The 20,181-nt window shown below is 52.2% G+C and overlaps 5 protein-coding genes across 5 annotated transcripts; 2 read left to right on the top strand and 3 right to left on the bottom strand.

Annotated features, from left to right (window-relative positions):
• Nucleotides 1-268: 268 nt before the first annotated feature.
• On the bottom strand, nt 269-5,680 carry BDQ94DRAFT_159096 (uncharacterized protein; the record flags this gene model as incomplete). Its single annotated transcript, XM_026769035.1, has 6 exons — nt 269-731; nt 809-1,820; nt 1,865-2,028; nt 2,073-2,539; nt 2,644-2,798; nt 3,616-5,680. 6 exons carry the CDS (start codon nt 5,678-5,680, stop codon nt 269-271), a joined length of 4,326 nt encoding a protein of 1,441 aa, XP_026627260.1.
• A 1,268-nt stretch (nt 5,681-6,948) lies between these two features.
• Nucleotides 6,949-11,488, bottom strand: BDQ94DRAFT_178202 (dDENN domain protein; the record flags this gene model as incomplete). Its single annotated transcript, XM_026773076.1, has 4 exons — nt 6,949-8,039; nt 8,131-8,385; nt 8,439-10,760; nt 10,849-11,488. The coding sequence occupies 4 exons, from the start codon at nt 11,486-11,488 to the stop codon at nt 7,612-7,614; spliced, it is 3,645 nt and encodes a 1,214-aa protein (XP_026627259.1). The 3' UTR covers nt 6,949-7,611.
• Nucleotides 11,489-13,123: 1,635 nt separating this feature from the next.
• BDQ94DRAFT_142352 (uncharacterized protein) lies at nt 13,124-14,244 on the top strand (the record flags this gene model as incomplete). The annotated part of the gene is made up of 2 exons (XM_026766023.1): nt 13,124-14,153; nt 14,227-14,244. A coding segment is annotated over exon 1 (257 nt), but the record flags the coding sequence as incomplete, so codon positions are not given.
• Nucleotides 14,245-16,369: 2,125 nt separating this feature from the next.
• BDQ94DRAFT_142351 (trafficking protein particle complex subunit 13) lies at nt 16,370-18,216 on the bottom strand. Its single transcript, XM_026766022.1, has 5 exons — nt 18,133-18,216; nt 18,073-18,079; nt 17,899-18,022; nt 17,329-17,847; nt 16,370-17,262 (listed from the first exon to the last, which is right to left on the bottom strand). The coding sequence occupies exons 1-5, from the start codon at nt 18,197-18,199 to the stop codon at nt 16,969-16,971; spliced, it is 1,011 nt and encodes a 336-aa protein (XP_026627257.1). The 5' UTR covers nt 18,200-18,216; the 3' UTR covers nt 16,370-16,968.
• A 163-nt stretch (nt 18,217-18,379) lies between these two features.
• On the top strand, nt 18,380-20,176 carry BDQ94DRAFT_142346 (RING finger protein). The gene is made up of 7 exons (XM_026766021.1): nt 18,380-18,457; nt 18,552-19,030; nt 19,088-19,254; nt 19,355-19,416; nt 19,473-19,711; nt 19,766-19,887; nt 19,968-20,176. The coding sequence occupies exons 2-7, from the start codon at nt 18,663-18,665 to the stop codon at nt 20,063-20,065; spliced, it is 1,056 nt and encodes a 351-aa protein (XP_026627256.1). The 5' UTR covers nt 18,380-18,457; nt 18,552-18,662; the 3' UTR covers nt 20,066-20,176.
• Nucleotides 20,177-20,181: the final 5 nt, after the last annotated feature.

Here is a 20,181-nt window from a genome sequence, read left to right as displayed (position 1 = left end):
CTCTATGGTAGTAGGGAGGACATTGTGATTATGTCTGTTTCAGGTGGAGATGTTTATGTATCATGTGAACCGTGTATATGTTTAAAAGTTAGATGGAGGGTTGTCATGATGTCATGTCATGTGATCATTTCGTGGCCTAACTATATATACCATCATATGCTACTTTCACGTATATACTATGCTGGTATCGATTATAATGTACAGGGTATCATCGCTCCACTATTCACTTATCCCTAAGCCTTAGATTATGGCTCGTATATTCCGCTTCTCAAGGATTCTCCACCTCCACCTCGGGCATCACCATATCTAGCCCCTCGCCCAGGAAAAAGTCCAGCTCGCTGGGTCCGCCCTGCGAATGCTCGTTTTCTGCCAGCTGCTCCAGCAGACTCAGAAACGGGTCTTTTTCTCCTTCGCCCGTTCCTGTTGCTGCTCCTGCAGCTGTGCCTGTTGCGGTGGCGCTGGAGCTGCCTTGTGACGGGGCGTCCGGCGTCAGTGCCGGTCCGCCCGGCGTGGCTTCAAACGGAAACGTCGCGTACTGGGGCTGTGCGGGCGGTGTTGGTGCGGTGAAAGGGTCGGAGAGGAATGGTGCAGGGGAGTTGCTCACCCCTGGTGAGAAGCCTAGACTGCTTTCGGGTAGAGCGAGCTCGGGTTGTGGCCATGTCGGCGATGGCTGGAAGCTGATGGATCCTCGGCCTTGGGAGGGTAGAGTCGATGCGGGAGGGTACATGAGTCTGTTGAAATCGGGTCGGTCCAGTGGTAACCTACACAAATTAGTATCGTTAAGTTGAATGGATAGGTGGTGGCTTACGGTTCGTCTCCGTCCACTAAGCGCAAATGCGCCCCATCCACGGCCAGCCCCGGATACCGGTCCAGGAAGTCCTCGAGGTGGAACACCGGGGCAAACCGCACCGGTCGCGCCGCCATTGTCCGTACCAGCTCGGCATGGCACGCTGAAATACTTTGCAGCATCTCCCGCTGGTGCTGCACCCCCGCCCAGTACTGCCGCAGCCACGACAGCTGGTGCATCTCGCGTGCGAGAAAGTCTGCACTCGACGCAAACACTTCGCCCTCGCGCCCGTGGTAATGGACTCCGTGTACGTGTACGGTGCCAGCCGTGCACACGCAGTATGCCACCAGGGCGGGCCACTCGATGCGTGGCGCGTGTCGGGCCAGCTCCACCAGCTCGGCGATGGCGTTGGCATGCGAAAAGCAGAGCGTCGTTGCCTCGATCTGCCACGACTGATGCTGTCCCGTGCCGCGCAGCTCGACCAGGTCGATGGGGAGGAAGGGCCGATAGAGCAGACAGTGCACGAGGTGGTAGATAAGCTTGCTCAGGAGCAGCAGCGTGCTCTCTGGATGGCCGAACAGCGTCTCGATCGATGCAAACAAATCCTGTGTGCCGGCGGCCCAGAGGTCGAGTTCCTGGCGGATCTTGGACAGATTGGAGAGGGCGTGCCAGGGAAAGTGTGAGTCGCCTTTGACGCCTCCTGCGGCGAGGTAGCGATGCGTGACGCCCAAAATGCGCGTAATGTCGACCAACAGGGCCGGGCCACCAGGGCCTTTGCGACGATCCGGGGAGTAGTGGATATTAGGGCCGACCGGATTAAACCATTCGCCCGTTTCAGACCCGCTGCCCGGAAGACGCAGGACGATGGAATGGTCGGCAATAAGACACGGTCGCTTGGAGCCACAGGTGAGAAAGCGATCCATCACGTAGACGGTCCAGAATAGACGCCGTCGCATCTCGCGTTCTGCCGCGGGCAGCGCTGCGGGTGCTTCTCGATACAAGTCCAACGCCAGGGTCATGGACACCGCATTGGCTGAGCAGTCAGTACCAGTCTGCGTCAGTTGGCGTCGCACATACCTAATACCATATAGGCTGTTTTGCCACACCCATAGGCGAAAAAGGTATGGCAGAGCAATAGCAGAGACTGGGTCCCTTCGATAGACGGGTTGTCAATATCGACCAGCCGTCTTGCCTGACGAGCATACTCCAGGCTCCCTTGCGGTGGATTCGGCGTCGTATATCTACAAGATCAGCCAGATTCTTGCAGGCGATGGAACATTAATACCTCAGAGTTAGGGCATAAATGGCCATAGACAAATGCACCGGCAATTGTCCATGCTGATGTCGTTGACGGGTCGCCGTTTCGTCCAGAATCCAATAGGGCTTCCCATGTAGGCGAGCAAAATAGGTGTCCAACATGGCATCCGGCAGCCGGTGTTGCTGCGGCGGCGGCTGCGATTGCGGGGGAGGGGGAAAGCCATGAGGCGCCGGGGGGAACTGGAATGGCGTCGAGGCGGATGGCAGCAGTTGCTGGTCCATGGATTTGACGGGAGAAGTAGCCGAGGTAGGGGAAATCGGCGAGTCTTCCTGGAGGCGTTTTTCCAGCCCGTCGACACGCTTCAACAGGGCCTCCAGGACATCGGTTTTGGGTCCCCGCTTTTTGGGAACGGCGTCTAGCAGAATGAGTAAAAGTTCGGGGTTGGAGTGGCAGACAAGAGGGACCAGACCATAGATGCATGGACACTGGAAGACCTTGCAGGCCTCACAGCTGGGACGTAACCGATTACATTTGATCTGGCACTCATGTGTCAGATCAAATCGTAGATGATCTCACGAAATATAATAGTTATGGTTACCTTTCGTTTTCTGCAAGACTTGCAGTTCATTGATTCGCGGGGTTCGGCATGGACGCGACGGGGAGTGAGACGGTCGATGCTGACCTGGGGGCGGGACATGGCATTGCCTGTGCATAGGAGGGATGGAGAGGATGGAGAGGATGGAGTTGGTGTAGCTGGTGTAGCTGGCGTTGTTGGGGGGTGTGGATGTGGGAAGCGAATAGAGGATGAAGTGCAGAGAGAATAGAAGCAGAAGCCGAAGAGGAAGAGGGAGAGAGAGAAAAGTGAGGGAAAAGAGAAAAGCGAAGTGACCCCGGATTTAAAACCAAAAGCAAACGTGGAGAAGCCGGTGGACTAAGATGGATGTGGTTAGACAGTGCGAATGCGGGGGGTTCATTTAGTTGCAGTTAGTAAAGAGTGCCAGTCAGTAGTCGTCGTAACTGAATCAGTTGAGGGTTGGTCAACTAGTGATATTATTAGTGAGGGACTTGGGTTGGCTGAATGTTAAATTCATGCATGAAAGCAACACCCCAACTCTGTCGGTTAAATATCCTCGGGATTTTCCCGCTTCCAGCACGGATTCTCGTCCGCAATCCAGCAGTTTTACAAACAAAACTGTCACTATCCAGAATAGTGCCAGAACATATGGTGAACAGATGAACATCTCGTGAGAAACCGTCGATCGCAATCTATCACCCTGCAGACTATTCCAGTCTAGCAAGAGAAGCTATTCTTCAGCCGGCATATGCCCCGGCCCGGCACTGCTAGTATTTAATTTATTTCCAGTTGCCGTGATTGCTTTTAATATCCATCGTCTGTTGGATCATCACACTGCCTTCATCACACCATTAGTTGTAAAGCAGCAGCAGCAGCAGCAGCAGCAGCAGCAGCAAACCACTACCCAAGAGTGGATACAGTTCATTTATTTCATCATACGGCTTCAATTCTATACTATATAAGAAAAATCCTAAAACACCCGTCCCGATGCCATACGTACAAAATCAAACGGTACATTCTGTCCCACCAGCAGTCGCAGCGTCTCCACCGTCGTCCATGCATCGACATCTTCAATCCCATACGCCGTCCAGCCTGCTCGCACTGCAACCCCCACGGGATCCCCCGTGCGCTCTCCCCGCGTCAAGTCCAGGTACACTTTCCCCCGAGTCGACGGCGGCGACGTGCGTCCACTCGTCCGGTAGTGCCGCAGCAACGGCTGCACCAGCAGTGACTTCTCTGGGGGCAGCGCCGACACCATCACAAACGGCTGCTCCACCATCTTCACCGATTGGATCGACGTAAACGGCTCCAGTCCCTCCGCCAGCGGGCCGCGCGCCCGAAACCCGACCGTGTGGATCGCGCCCACTCCCAGACTGCGCAACGCAAAGATCGTCGCCGATGCTTCGCTCTCGCTCCCCGCTAAGATGATGGCTGCTCGTCCCCGGTACGCCGACGGCACATAGTCCCGTGTCAACGTCGCCCGAATTCCCTTCCACGTCGCATTCTCCCCCATCAACTGCTGTTGCGGCGATGGTGCCTGCTGTGGCCGCCCAGAGCCCCGCATCGCCACGATAGTATCCACCAGCCCGATCGCTTGCGCTGCTTCGCTGATGGCTGGGATACTGCTCGTGCCACTGGTGATTGGCGGGTGAACGGAGGCTCCCCCAAAGCTCGGCTGCGTGATCACCCGCTCGATCGAGCCCGAGGGACCCCGGTCGATCGAGGTCAGCGTGTGCGGCAGACTGAGCTCATTGAAGCATTTCTCCATGAACATCGATTGCGGCGTGGATCGGAAGGATCCAATGGCGTACAAATCCCGCTTGGGAAGCTGTCCCATGATGTGGAGGGCCTCGTTGATCTCGGCGGCGGTCAGCTGGCCGGGCGCGGCAATCATCGGCAGTAGCGGATGCGTGATGGGCGAAAACACCGTGTTGAGCGCACGCGAAAGCTGCCCCAGTTGACCCATGTTGACCGCTGAGAGGAGTGGGTAGGGCCCGTAGGTCCCCTTGATCGTCGATCGGAAGTACTCCAGTTCGTAGTTGGCCTCGATCGTAGTCACCATGGCGATCATCTTGACAATGTCCGCGTACTTGGCGCTTTCCGCAAAGATCCGGGGTGCCTCTGGCGACGTCCACTTCCACGCCCCCGAGAAGTCGTGGAACGCAGACATGATGATGCTATTTCCTTTGACCTCTGACAGCCGTCTCCGGATGTCTTCGGGCAACCACAGCTCCACATCAATGTACTCCACTCCCCACTGAATCGCCCGCCGGAGATATTTGTAGAAAAGCATCGGGTCATCCATCGGAAACTTGCCGTTCTCCTTGGTGCACCGGGTGGTGAAAATAATGGGCAACTCCGTATGCTGCCGAAGCAACATCAATTGCTGCCCTACGTAGCGAAGGCTCGGCACGGATGTCTCAGCCCCCTGGGGTGGTTCAGGATCGACCAGCAGATCCACGCGGATTTCAACAGCATCCGACCCCACAGAGAGAATGTCGAGGTTTGGCAGGGCCGCATGCACATCCGGAAACGTCGTGGAGATGAAGTTGGTCCGGTTCTTGGTCTTCAGGTCCTCATGCGGCCGAGTCTGGCCCAGGATCAGCGACAAGAAGCGCGTCAGGTCGCGGCGAAAGAAAGGACTGCGCAAAGAGTACAGGAACTCATAATGGCAGCGCTCGGTGAGTGCGTCATCCGGAAACGATCCATCGTCGACACAATGCGTGTTGACCAGAACACAGGCCGTCTGGTCATCCACTTGTAAGCTTGGAATGGAATCTTCCGTGGCGAGAAACCCCACGACGACAGCATTGCTGCCCCGGCCAAACGTAGACAGCGAGGTTTCGGTGGTCCATGGCTTGCCGAGGATATCCGCGACCAGTTGAACGATGGCCTCCTGCCCCGGAGTGTAGACTGTGACGACCGTCCGTGCAGGCTCCGGAGGCACGGTTAACGAAGTTAAAGCAGAAGATGTGGTAGAGCCTTTGAGAGCCGTGAGGGACGAAGTAGCGGCATCAGCCAAGAGTGTCATCCCCATGGGCTGATGAAGGGCTGTCTGCATCATCTCATTGCATACGCAGTATACTGCTCGTTCTCATACTTGAATGCGACCGTTAGATGTCGAAAGAAAAAAGATACGTCACGTTGACTCTCCCGTCGATCGCGGAGGAAGAGATCACGGAACAAAGATCAACAGCGGTTCGTAAAGTAGTATATGGTAGTAGAAGCAGAAACAGCAGTAGTAAGTCAAGATCGGATATAAATGTAGTATGTATGTACTGTATGTGGCATTGATGGAACCCCAACCAAACTCGGGAAAGTGATATCTGCACCAGAGCCGAGTACACCGACAAACAACCCCAAGCCCAGCAAGACAAGGAGGAAGAGTCAAGTACTACTAAGAACGGAGAGCCGGCGGAAAGACAGGCAGGCGTCGGGGTTTAGCGTTTAATAGCCGGAATGTCGGAGTCAAAATGCAGCAGATGGTTTAGGGGGGCTTCACGCCGATCAACACAGAGATTCAAGACAGCGTGGGAGAGGGGGGAAGCAAGAGACAAGGAAGAGAGGATCTTGAGAGAAGGAACGACATCTGCTCGGGACGAGACGAGAAGGGATTCAGCCGATAAAGGGAGCAGATCAAGATGAGGGAGAGAGCGGTAGGGAGCAGAGACTTGGAGAATTGGAGCTGGAGACTAGTCGTCGAGAAGGCATGGATCATTGGCGATGGAGAAAAGAATCGAGGAATTTCCCCGGAATCCCAACTCCGCCTACCGGGGGGGCGGAGGCCATTTCTCCGCCAATCACGGGCGGGACTTCATCCTCTCCCGGCTTCCCCAGCCTCAAGAGCTCACCTGATGGTTTGCTATTCTTCCGACAGACAATGCGACTCTACTCCATTGTATTACTACGGGAGTAAAGTAGATACTTACTGTAAGTCCTCTTCCATCCTCATTTCTCAAATTCCTGTGCAGGGTCTGTCTGGTAGACAAGATTCTAGATTAACTTCGACAACAGTCCATCTACTCCGTACACCCCCCATTTACATCGAACCAACGATATCTCACTCGCTGTCGATCGGTTCCCTCACCCCCAGATCCAGGCAGCATCCAAGCATCCCAGCATCTCCATCTATTGGACACGGTTGCGTCTATCAGGATGATCCGTCTCACCAGCCAGCGCCCCTCAAGCTCCCATGATACGAGGAAAAAACCCCTCCCATAGCGTTATCTACACCTCTTCTTGTTGGTTCGGACATGCCCACTGCCGCAACTCCCTGGCAGGGGAGTAGCCCGGCGTCGTACCCCGTAGGCCAATTGACGTTGCATCGTTCATTAAAACCGGCCGCCATCTCCACCCTCCCTGCTGCATCATAGCTGACCTAACTCCCCGGATGTTCCGGCCAGCTGGCCAGGACAATCAGCCTTACAGCCAGGGCCGATGCCCGGCTCTACAAAGTACTTCATCAATACTTCAATGCATATCGGTGTACCACAGGTGGCAAGTGATCAATTGGTGCAGAAGAATCCTTATGTAACATGACGGCTGAATCCACCAATAGTCCAGAAAGGCACTCGAATAGATTAAAAAGAAATACCAGCCAATCAAAAGGGGGTATTGGAAAGAAACAAAAACCAACATGCTCTTCGAAATGAAAACAACAAAGAAGTTCGAATAATGACACCAGGTAAGAAATGCATACCTGTTCCAGCATCGGTGGATGCTCGTTCATGTTCAGGCAAATGGGTTCAGTGCAACATATGTATGGGGGAGGTATGTGGTAGTTATGTGTACATGGATGCATAGGATGTATGTACTCTGGCGACTGCAAAGCCGGGTGACTGGCATGCCAGACAATCATTATTATGCTCGTCGCAAACTGAGGTCCGTCATGGTATCCAATGATTCCCGGGCGATCCTGCTTCAAGATGAGCGGTTGACTAGGCCCCCTTCACGTGAAGCTATAGATCACCCGAGGCCTTCGATCCATGACCCTCAGTCAGACGTTTGATTTTTAGTAAGCATTAAGCCTGGCTTGCAGACCAAATGCTGCAATTCAGGGGTCATGTTGCGCCGGGATCTGAGGCACGGTGCGACGAGTGTTTCAAACACGGTCGCGGGCCACTCGTAAGTGAGATGCGGTAATGGTAACCCACCGCACGTATCCACATTGTCTCTACTCGCATGCAATAGCAATAGGTCCGGACCAAGAGATACGACATGAGATACGTGGCGGTTTGGTGTCACACGGGGCCGTGCCATATCCAATAGTGATCTTTCGGAATGTGCACTCCACCAATGTGATCTCCCCTCCTTTATGGGGGTGATATGGCAAGCCCGTTCATGAGCTTGGGAAGCGGCTTTCTGCGTGCAGTATTTGCCGTCTTCGAAACCCGAGGCGCCCCATGGATCATGCGGGGTTCCTTCATCAGACTATTATCAAGCTTCGCCGGTGCTGTCATTCGATGCCTTGGTTAGCTCGAGACACAAAGAGGGAAATACCGGGCCACAAACCTCGTGAGACTAGCCGGCTGTAGTCCCCGGACATGCTGTTCTGGCTCCTACTACCCCCTCCAAAGGATGTGGCGCTCGCGGTTCTCCAGAGGTGGTTTGACGTGTCAGAGAGGAAGTCCGTCATACTACGACCGGAGAAAATAGAGGATCGGCCCCGATTGCGCTTAGACAGGATGATCTCATCAAAGAGGGCCATCCGAGGGTCTCGAGACTTGGGATTCGCTCTCTCCCGTTCGCTGATAAACTCGTTAAAGCCTAGTGAACGTCAACGATTTGCAACCCTCAGGTCGTTAGCGGCCGTGACTTACCTTGGGTTTGTTGCAGGACAGCAATATATTCCGCATGCTCTCCGGGCAGGCTCTTCATGAAGGCTTCCATGTTGAAGTTATATGTCAACCCGGCTTTCTTCTTGTCACCCGTGGCGGGCTGAAGAAACGTCTTGTATGTGTAAAACAAGCTGGCAAAGCATCGAACAAACGCAGCGCGAACTTGCTCAGGATGGAAGGCGGCCGGACACACAATGCATATCTGGAGGGCGCATCGGTTGTGCACCACTGTCTTACAGGCGGTACACTTGTACATGTTTTCTTCCGCCTGGTCATCACAAATTGCACAGGTGGCTTTGTCATCCCACGGCTGTACTTGCAAGCAATGCCCCTCCACCCAGCAGGTACCTTCTGCGTTGTGAATGGGCTGCGCGGAAGCCTGGGGGACTATCGTCGACGCAGCGACTGTGGACTGTGCATACACCGAAGGTGCATATGTGGAACCCGGGTTATAGTCGGTGTTCAATGTAGTAACGGATAGATTGGGCGCGTGGCCGAGGAAGGGAGCACTGGGCCGGCGTGGAACACCAGTACGCATGTCCATCCCGAATGACGAGCTACGCCGAGATGCTGCATCAAAGTGGCCCGAACGTTTCTCGCGCAGCGATGCCTGCAACGTCGTACCGGAATCAGCACGGGAGCCGGAGACCGACGGGAAATGGCCGGATGTGGGTGAGATGTCCCTGGGAGAGGGCGGGGAGCCGGTCTTATGCGTCGAGCCAGTTCCCGGCCGGTCTAGGCCCTTGGACGAATACCCCCTTGAAGCAGCCTGCTCATAGCGAGCATGCAGATAGGCGTTAAAGATGAGTGGGGGCTGGGTATTCGGAGTTACAGAAGTGGCTCCGAAAGCGCTCGAGTTGAGACTGACGTATTTCGCCAACTGGGTCGATTGGGCCTTGGACGAGAAAATAGAGGAGTTCTCCGACATGAATGCATCAAAGGGGTATGTTTCCACAGCATATGCCGGTGGCCCAGTGGGTACCCCACACCGACTGTGATGAGGAGCAGCTAGCTGGAGTAAAGAAAGCAGCTTTCTGCGCTGATGACGGGGGAGCGGCGTTGGTTGAACAGTGCTTTCGATAAGGTCGGCATCCAAATCGACCAACACAAAATCATCTGATGGCAGCTCGACCTTTTCATACCGACGCTCAATACCTACAATGTAGGGACAAGGGGCTTCCAGAGCCTGGATGAGTCGTGCGGGCAGGATAGGGATAAGAACACCGGCCCACTGCAGCGGGAACAACAGGTCAACGATGGCCTTGGTCGCCAGGTACAGCATCGATGTGTGGGATGACAAGAGAATAATACGCGACTCCGTAAGAGCGTACTCGAACAAGATCATGATGTTCTGTAACGACAGGGCCCGGAATAGCGCATAGAGGTCGGTGTTCCGAGAGCCCGGAAGCTCATTGGCAGCCTCCTTGCGAGCAAAAAGACGCAACTCGCGCACTGCAAGCTCCACTTGAGTCTTGGACGAGTTGGGACTGAACGCCTCTGTACACAAGTTCATCACATATCGCTCGAGGGGTTGCCAGATGCCCATACGTGGAGAGCTTGGGGGGATCCTCTGGAGGCTGCCGTCCGTCATTGGAACAACGACAGCCTTCAGCCATTCCTTCCAGAAGCTGGTCATGTTTTCCTCTCGGCCTAGGATACCGTAGGCACGGGGGATCCAAAATCCAGTATCCCCATCGGTCAAACCCTCGATCTTCGATGCTGCACCGTGACGGACTGGACGCAAGAGGTCCGTCATTAAAGTGATCTTCTCTTCCACCGCACTGATCTCATCTTCCAGTTGCTCTCGTGACTCTGACCCTGAAGGCACCGTGGGTAGCTGAGCGAGAAGCCTAGAGAGTTTAGCTCGCTCACTTGCCAGCCTCTCACCAAGACTCGCCGCCAGCTCCCTCTCTTCATCGGTCATGTTGTCCTTCCGCCACTCCTCGCAACGCTTCTCCAGTTCTTCGGCCGCTCGCTGGTTGAGTGGGATCCAGATGATGAGACAGATGGCGTGCAGGCGTGAGCCGTTATCAGTGGTCATGACGAAGCCGTGCCAGGTGGATCGCGGCCTTTGATCCGACGAAACAATGTTGATATCGTTCGGAAAAGCAAACATGGGCACATAATCCGGGAAATTCCCTCGCAGCTTCAGTTCGTCGGACATGCCTTTGGTCGGATACCGGTCGAGAAGGACGGGCTCGAACCTCCGCTTTAGGGGGTGCATAGTGGGAGAGATTTCGAGCGGTTGCGGAACAGGTATCACCGAGTTGTAATTACTCAGACGTCGCGAGGTACGGATGGATGCTGTGAATGCCCACCATTAGCCATCTATACTCTGAATCCCCTTATGTTGGCCTCCCCCTTCATTCATCCCACCAGGATCTCTACTCACCTTGACGAGCAATCGAGGGTTGCCGCTTCATACTGTTCATATCGCGGAATGCCATGTGTCGCCGCACACTACCTATACTAGACCGGAGCAGGCCCGCAGGCTGTGGGGTCTCCTCGGAGACGATCTTCTGGGTGCGTAATCTGGACCTGGGACGAGTCGAGGGGGTGATTGCGCCCGCGCTGACATTGAGATCCGACAGAAATGACTCCCTCTCCGACGCGAACTTGAACAGCGCTTTGTCAAAGTCGAAGTCTTCAAGGAAGGAGGAGCCCCGAGGAGAAGGGGCACCCTTAATTGTCATACTACTGCGGTTGCTGTGGGTGCCATTCTCGTTGGGTTCGGGATCGACCGAGCGCATGGAGAAGCGCTGGAAGGAGGTCCGGTTCCCGGCCATGGAAATGGGACGGGAGAGACTGTCCAGATGAGAATCCTCCTCGGCATCGGCATCTTCCTCGATGGTATCTGTAACGGCGGGGCCCGGAGAAGTGGCATTGTTGGCACGGTATTCATCCCCTAATCTGCGATAGGTTTCCAAGACCTCTGTTCCATCCACACCAGCGATCCAGAAGTAGTCGGCGAGCGGGGTGGTGGACGCTTCGGGCGGGGAAGAGGAGGAAGAGGAGGAGGAGGAGAAAGGCATCTCGTCGAATCGTCGCTGAGAGATCGCAGGGTTGTACTCATCAATCGTCACAATTCGTCGAGTTCGTCACAGCATGGAGTAAATGCAATTCCTAGATGTTCTGAAGTTCCCAGGAACATCAACAGTAGGGAGGGGGAGAATTTTCAGTAATTAGGGGGGTGGAGGGGGGTTGCAGAACACGGGCGGGTGGTGAAGACAGTAGTAGTATTAGCAACTAGAACACATAAGTCTAGAAATGCGACGCTGTCGCGAACGCGAACGGCAGGATGGCTGGGGTTCTCAAGCGTCGGTGCAGATGCAAAGAGGGGAATAGAAGGACGAATTGCAGGAAGGCAGATGCTGAAGAGAGGAGACGATCTGAAAGGTTGATCTACGCATTGACAAGAAAAAAAGGAGTGTCGGTTAGCGGAGGAGGGAGAAGAGCGAGAGCGAGAAAGAGAGAGAGAGACAGGTGAGGGGGCCAAGAGGGAAAGGGAAAAGAGAGACAAACTGGAAAAGGAGGAATGCTTTGACAGGTGTCTCTTTGTGTAGGAATGGGAAGAAAGTTAAGTTATGGTTCCTTAATTTTTAAAGAAAGACTCCTAACCTTCTTTATTTTTTTTTTTACTTCTGATAATTATTTTTTTTTCTTAATTCTTGCTTGACTTCAATGGTCGTGAATTTCTTCTGCCTTAATATTTTATAATGTACTTTTTATTTTTGAACTAGACTCACCACGCAGACGGATGGTTGCGTAGACATTGGGAAGGGGGGGAAAGCGAAACGGCTGCCAAAAGTCCAATCCAGCCCCGGCACCCCCCGTGTGTTTCCCCCTCCTCCCTCCCTCCTCTTCCCCTTCACGGTGATCTGCTACTGTCCGACTGCTACTATTACTACTACTACACTGTCTGTCTACTCCGTTCCCTCCGCTCTCCTGCGCACACGCACTACAACCACTTCAGTCACTTCAGTCACTTCCTTGAATTTCCTCCTTTTTACCTAGTGAAGTATGCTCCACGAGTCGACCGGATATTCCACATCTATTTGAGAAGGGAAAACAAAAAAATAAAAAAAGTTAGGAAAAGAAAGCCCACCAAATGGTTGGAATATCAACTACATGTGGTTCATGTCAAACAAAGAAAATGGACGGAAAAGGGAGAGGCGATAGAAACAGGCAGGGCAAAAGCAATGTGCAGCCAGAGAAAAGAAAATAACAAATAAACGTGCAGCTCTGCCCAGATTGGAGCCGGAATACAACAAATCGGTGGAACATCCTCCTGCTACAACGGAGTACTAATGCCGCTCACCTACTATTTAGTAGGCAGACGCAGTTCCCAGGTACCAACAACCTTTCCACCCCCCAAGTCCCGGGCGCGACCATGAACTACTGCAAGTGTGCATGGTTGGGTGCGTCCCGCCAACCACCATCCACAGCCATGCAGCAACTCCCGGCATCAGCTGTGTTACGAGGATCTCTGGATCCGCTTGCCTGCCTGGTCAGGACAGGAAAAGAAAAGCAAGGTAGCTGATAGGACGGACCAATGCTTGGGTGTAGCTGCCTCTGCCTCCTCCTACCAAGGACTACTGTGGTACTCGGTATAACTCCTCAATGGTATGTACATAACTCACTGAGTACAGCTAGGCATCCGGAGCACAGAGGGACTTGCATCGCATCGCATCTGTGAGGGACAGGTACGGCAGCATATCAATCGCTGGGCCCTCAGTGGAGCCCGTCGCGCACAAATGGCTTGGCTCACCGGCGACTCTTTGCTCCTGAATGGCCCTCGTTGGATCTCTGCAAGAGAACTACCGTTCGGGATAACCATGGAAAACACAGACCATTACGTCTTCTCTTATCGTTACGGCCGCCGAGGGTTGAAAGTTTTGGGGCTGAGAGGAGAGAGACCATGTGGAGCAGCTCCGAAGAAAATGCGGGATTTCGAGGCCACTATTATGATTATTATTATTACTATTATACATTCAGTGGACACACAGTAGGTTATTGCTTCTCCCATCGTGTGTATCCGACCGACAAGCTCGACCATGCAGTGAATCGAAGGCTAAACCCATACGCACACGCACACAGCCAGCCTCCTGCCAGCTGTGCCTGGGGGAGCGAAGGAAGTACTACGGAAACTAAAGGTAGCAACATCGGAGTTCCTGAATAGGTAGGTAAGTGCCAACCAGAGTTCGGAGATCGCCATGACAGACGATGATTGGAGGACCAGCATCGCAGCCTGGAATCCCATGGATCCAGAAATGTTGGAGCTGAAACTGGAGGGCGGTTCCTGAAAGGGGGAAAAAGCTGCGACAATCTCTGGACCAAGACAGCCGAGGTTCTCACTTCCGTATTGTGGGAATAAATTGCAAAGGACCGAAGTGCATACCAAACCCAGTTTCTGTTAACAAGATAATTCACTGATCTTGTGGGTACAATATTTTCAGCACGATTCTGGATGCAGATTTTCTCGTATTTACCTCAGACAGAAAAAAATAAAAAAGGAGGTCGATCCTTTGGAATTTTACACCCGATCACCCGAGAACTCCAAGTAGAAATGGCCCGGGGTTGCGTTGATGATCCATGTGGAGCCGAAGCAATGACGATAATCCGGTGCCAAAATCTATTTCGCCGGTCGACACTCCGAGACGAGACCAGGTATTAATTTTGAGCAAGAAATGATGAATTCTAATCAAAACCTATTACGATGAGCACTATCCTTATATTGTCGACACATGGATTCGTTCTCAAACTCACGCACCATACCTAATGGAGTAACATCACCCCGTCACAGAATAGATAAGACACCGGCGATTGATGAACCAGTTTCACCATTTTAAACTTAATCCAACCAGTACCCCTTAACTCCGGCTTATAGGGCTCAGCGTAAGAAGAACATCTCATGCATATTATCTAAACAAGTGCTGTAGACTAACTACTATCTACGTAGGGAAAACAAGCCACCACTCGCTCATTCCTCTCAGGCCGCCACCAAACACTAAAGTATGTACCCACCACCACCACCACCACCAAAGGCAAAAAGAAAATCATAAAACAGGTGGCTAGTACAGTAAGTAGACGAACCCCTGCAGCAATCGATGTGTAGGTTTTCATCATACATGCATACATCTTAAGCCACATATGGGCAGCAATCTCAGCCTTCCCAGCCCATCTTCACTTCAGAAGGAAAGTAGGAAAGAGAAGAAAGAAAGAAAAAGAAACCAAAGAGAAAGTTCCAATAATGGTTCCTTGCATAGCCCTACTTCCCCGGACTTGCTTACCCGCATGATTGATGCAGCAGACCAAACAAACCAAGCCCAAACCAGCCAAGCATTTTACAGTAGTTAGTTAGTTGGTTGGTTGCTTCAAGTTTTTCTTCCTTCCTATTCTATTTCATTTCCTTCTTCAACCATACGTCGCCTGCCTTGTAGACTCCAAAGCAAGAAAGAAAAAAAAGTCGGTGATATTCCGATCGATCTACTACTTACATACTGGAGACTATCTACACTACTTACTACAATACAGAGTATTGACGACTGCATGAAATTTCTCTTTTCCGCATTTCTATTTATTAAACTTTTCCCTGGACTATTCTACCCTCTTCTACGGACCCATAGATAGAAATCTAGATAAAATACTACTTACATACTAAAAACCACCTTAATTTATTATCAATAATACTTACTATCTAGGACCGTCCCGCTGTGGACATTCGACTGACGTGCCCTCTGACAGGGCCGGAGGGGCGGTGACTAGACTGTTTCGAACTTGTAGTTACATAATACTTTTTACATAGTGAAATTGGAGGGATAAAGTAACATTGTTTTATCTATTAAGCTATTCTGCAGATAGAGTAGATAATTAATTGATAGATAACTGAAAAAAAAAAGTTGAAGAAAGGGGGGGGGGGGGGATTCCAGTCGGTGGTGAGTTGAGTTGGCTGGGACGGGAACAGCGCCCACAGCACCTGCAGCAAAGCACACCGTATAGTAGTAGTATACAGCAGGTATAGGCGCATGTTCTGGACCTGTGAGCGAGATCTGCTCTTCACCCACTCAACGATACTGCCTATCATGTTGTATAATTGGTAATGGATAAAGTATCCGGATATCCCTTATTATAGCAATGATGTCTCTGAGTTTCGAGACATGTCCTAGATACAGATACGAACTGTCAGGAGATGAGGAAAACACTCCAGTGAGTCAACAATATAAGACATCTTAGACTAAATATAACTTAACCCTGTTTAATGAACGAACGAATGAATGAATGCCATTGTCAATAACCAAGTAATTCTCAATCTTAATTTCTTTCTTTCTTTCTTCCCTTCGTTCAATTCGGCATCCCATCCATGCAAGGCCAGGAAAGAAAAACCCAAACCAACTCCGTACTAGTCAGTCCAGTCGAGTATTATTCTTGTCTGCGGGCTAGAACATCCCAAATGCCGAACAAACCAACCGTGAACCTGCCACTCAGCTTAGTTAGTAACAGCCTGGTTCTATTTTATTCTATGATTCTATTTATTTTCAGGGCAGTGAGTGGACACAACGGTTGATAGTTTTCAAGTTGAGGTAAATTTAGGTTCACCTAGGCCTATCTAGACCTGAGTAGACTTTCCCTTTTTCCTCCCCCCCGACCGGTGGTCCGTGGGGACGGTTGGATGGGAAGGATGGGTACGTAAGGTCTCGGCCCCCCTGGCCCGGGGAGAATCTCATGTTATCTTTAGGTTCAGGATCAAGTTCTTCCTACTGTAGTTTTAGCTAGTTTTTGATGAGTTACAGGAGGTTGGATGGGTTGGCTGATTGACGATCAACTACGGTGCTGACTGTGTTGCACAAATAGCACATGGCTGGTTGTTGGTGGCTCATCCATCCATTAATAAATAGAGGGATATAATCCAACGACTCCTTCCTCGTTAGAAACGAACCTATCTATAGATAGAAAAGAAATGGAATGGGCTGAGTTACGGCCAAGCTTCCGTCGGCGTTAACGGGGGCGGCGCCGTCGGAAGGTACCTTCTTTTGGTTTTGTTTCTTCTGTACGCCCTACCTATACTAGTACTAGATAAGCCCCCGAACATATGATGTGCCGTTGGTAGCTAGTCTCGTTGCTTTCTTTGTCCCCGTTTAAACGTGTGTAACCACCACGCAAAGTGTCGTAAGCTAGGGGATTGGGATTGGCTGCCCTGAGAAGGTTCGCATCCGTGCAACATCCGCTTGGCTCCCGTCTCATCCATTCATCTTCAGCGCTGATGCATGCCTCCGTGGAGTCGGTGATTGGTTGAGGAAAATCACCGGTGAGCTTGTGAGTCTTCAGACTGCCACACACACAGACAGACAGAGAGAGTTGGGGGTTCTTCGGGATCTGCGCTGGCTGCAGTGTCTGGAATGTGTGTGTGTTGTTGTTACACAAGGGGGCCAAAGGCCAAGGAAAAAGCCCGCTGCAGTTCAGGTACACAGCAGAGAGACAGTAAGCAGGAAATATTACGTCCGATTGGTCTGTCTCATGCCCGTCTTCGCGTCATCAAATTACCCGTCGTTAGGAATCCTTTGTCGCCCATCGCGCCTCTCCACTCAATCGACAGCTGGCCCAGCACTGCGCGTCCGTCGCGTTTCATGTCCTTCTGCAGGGTCTCCAGCCCTTCCTGTTGGCCTTCTTCTTGCTCGACAAGGAATGCAACCTGCAAGACATCCCGCGGATGTAGAGTCGGTGGCCGCGGATCCGCTTGATCCGGTCCTTGTAGATCCCAATTGAGAGATACGGCCTTGAATGGCGGTTTCGGATTGAGCCTCGTTTGCTGTCAAGATTAGCATGTCGCCCAGGAGGTGTCTGCACTTTGGCTATGATTTGTGTTCGAACGAACCTTGACCACAACAGGACCATCGCCTACATTCTCTAGTTGTGCTTCCAGAGCAAACCGGAGCAGCCGGGTCTTGCCATATGGTCCAAGTGTCTTGTTCTCGACTTCCAGGGGCGCCAGCTCTGAAGACTTGGTTCGCACACTCAAACAGGGCTGTGCCACGAACTGATAGAGCTTGCGGAAAGTTCTCACGCGCCCGCTGGCTGCTTGCGCGTCCGACCCAATCAATGTCTCCGTGTAGCTGACGCTAACCGCCAGGATGTGATTCCCTTCCTCCTTGAGATCAAACCGTACTATTTTCTGTAGCGAATGGCCCTTCTGGACCCCGTCCTTCGAAGCCGTGTCTTCGGCCGGTTCTAGGTCTAACGCCGCTACCTGCGATGGTGTTTGCATCTCTGCAACTATACGAACCGATGTGACGACGCGCGACGTCTCCTCATCCGGTAATTCATTGTTCGCGCTGAGGGTGCATGCAAATGTCTCGCCCACATATGCAGACCCAAAAGCCGGCGGTAGGGTTAACTTGTCGGACAGTCAGTAAGATCACAACTTCATCCTGGACGGTCTTCGTACATTGGGAGTGAGGATGAACTGGTCGTCAACATTATCGGCGGGATAGCTGAGTGATGCTTTGCTTGAGATCTTCGTGTCTGCCGCCGGGAGGGGATACTGATAGGATAAGGAAGGTCGCGATAGCCTTGCACGGTCAGGAACGAGCGGAGCCGTCGGATGATGTTCGGTGCTTACCGCAATACTGGACAAGATCAGCCAAGGTACCGCAGTATAAGGGTGTCCGGCAAAGCGTACCTTTGAGAGAGACTGCATGTGGCTCTTTAGGGGCATCAGCGCCCGAGTGAGCGCGAGGGCGTGCCATGGAGGGATGTGATTGCGAGTTGAACCAGAGCCAGACGCGGCGTCATTCCGTCGTTATCAGCGCCGCACTAGCTTCAGGCAAACAAGCCAAATGGGGCAAACCGAGCAAACCTCCGCATCGGTATTCACGAACTATTGGATCATCCCTGGTCAGACTTGAGTTGATAGCTCCAATTTCTTACTCCCATCAGGCAAATGGAGACATCCGAAACATCCCTAGGATCGTCAATGGGGCATATTCAGTAGATATTGATGCTAGGCAGGTCATAGATCACGGCTTCTCCCAGATCTGTCATTTCCTTTTGGGACTAGCCTGATTATGTCATGATCTGATCTGATTGCTTATCGATTAGGGGTCGTTTACTCCATACTACGGAAGCCGCCACCGCGACTGTTCTTTGTCTTGCTACGTCTCCTTTCTCACTCTGTCAAGCCTCTGGCCTAGAATAGCTTCTAGGTTTAGGATGGGAGTGACACGTACGACCCCCTCTCGTCAGCAGCATGCGAGCGCCTCCACACCGACAGACGCTCGGGCTACACGCTCAAGAGCTGTGGCAAGCACCCCCACGTCGTCCAGAAAGCGAAAAGCGAATGATCAGAATGTCACACCAAGCACATCATCAAAGAAGTCGCGTCGATCAGCTCCAAATGTTCATACCAAAGATTCTGTCGAGGTGGTCGATCTGACTGGCGAAACTCCTAGCCCGCCTAAAAAAAGAGCTCGAGCACCAGCATCATATGATGAACCAGCTCCTGAACGCCGACTAAGAAGATTCCGCAGCCACCCTCCCAGTTCATACCTTGATAGAGCGGCGCGTGCGCTATCCCAGCGGTATGATCGGTACCCATCTTCGGATAGTCTAGAAAGCTAATGTGTATCCTTCTACAGGATGTTTGTTGTCGGACATGCTGTCACAGAAGTCGACGGTGCGCCCGAGATCTCTTTCGACATCGTCGGCACCACTGGCAACATCTACAAGACAACGATAGGGAAGGTGCCAACCTGCAGCTGTCCGGATGCTCGAAAAGGGAATCAATGCAAACATATCTGTTATGGTACGTCGAGTCCCTTGCTTTGACAGACTACCCCGCACACTCGTCTCTCTGCTCGATGTTCCTGCAATGTCCGAGTTGCTGATTATTTTGTCCTGTGAAGTTCTAGTCAAGGCCCTTAGAGCGCCCCAGCATCTTCAGTATCAGTTAGCATTCTTGTCGTCGGTAAGTTTGCAGGGTGGTGAACAAATGGGGGTGCATTGCTAAGGGTTATGCCATAGGAACTTCGAGAGATGTACAACGGCTCTCCCATCAGCCGCGAGCAGTCCAACGCTGAAGAGAACAAAGATGGGAACAGGAAGCCTGTTGAAGGAGACTGCCCGATCTGCTTCATGGAGTTTGAACCCGACAAGGAAGAGATAGTCTGGTGCCGAGCAGCATGCGGAAACAATATACACAAGACTTGTTTCCAGAAATGGGCCGCAACTCAGCAAGCTCAAGGAGTGAGATGCGTCTATTGGTATGTTCCACATCGAGGGTAAGAGTAAAAGGCATAGCTGACACTTTCACGTAGCCGTTCTCCTTGGCAAGCAGATGCTGCTTACTTGAACCTTGACGAACTGGTCAAAGGGGCCAGTGTAGATTCCGATGGCTACGTCAATGTGGCTAACCAGATTGGCCTGTCTGGCATTCGTGGTATGAGACCAACCCTGTGATTCTCACTTTTATTTGTTTGCTGCCTTCGTGTAGGCTGATACTGACGGGTTTGGGCATAGATTGTTCAACATATCATCCTTACTGGGTGCGCCAGCAATCGTATCCTTATGGTTCGCGACGTGGTAGAGGTGCGTGGGGCTACGGAAGACGATATTGATGATGAAGTTTGTCCGTCTGGCACGGTTGATTGTTTTTCGGGTTGTTATAAGCGTCGCAAGTCTAAGATTGATACCCAGGGCATGCTCTTCGATCATATCAATACATTAATATTAT

Source organism: Aspergillus welwitschiae (genome assembly GCF_003344945.1).
Source record: "Aspergillus welwitschiae strain CBS 139.54b unplaced genomic scaffold BDQ94scaffold_13, whole genome shotgun sequence".
In the NCBI taxonomy this organism is placed as follows: Eukaryota; Fungi; Ascomycota; class Eurotiomycetes; order Eurotiales; family Aspergillaceae; genus Aspergillus; species Aspergillus welwitschiae.
Note: the sequence above shows the minus strand (reverse complement) of the source record. Positions and strands in the feature narration are given on the sequence as shown.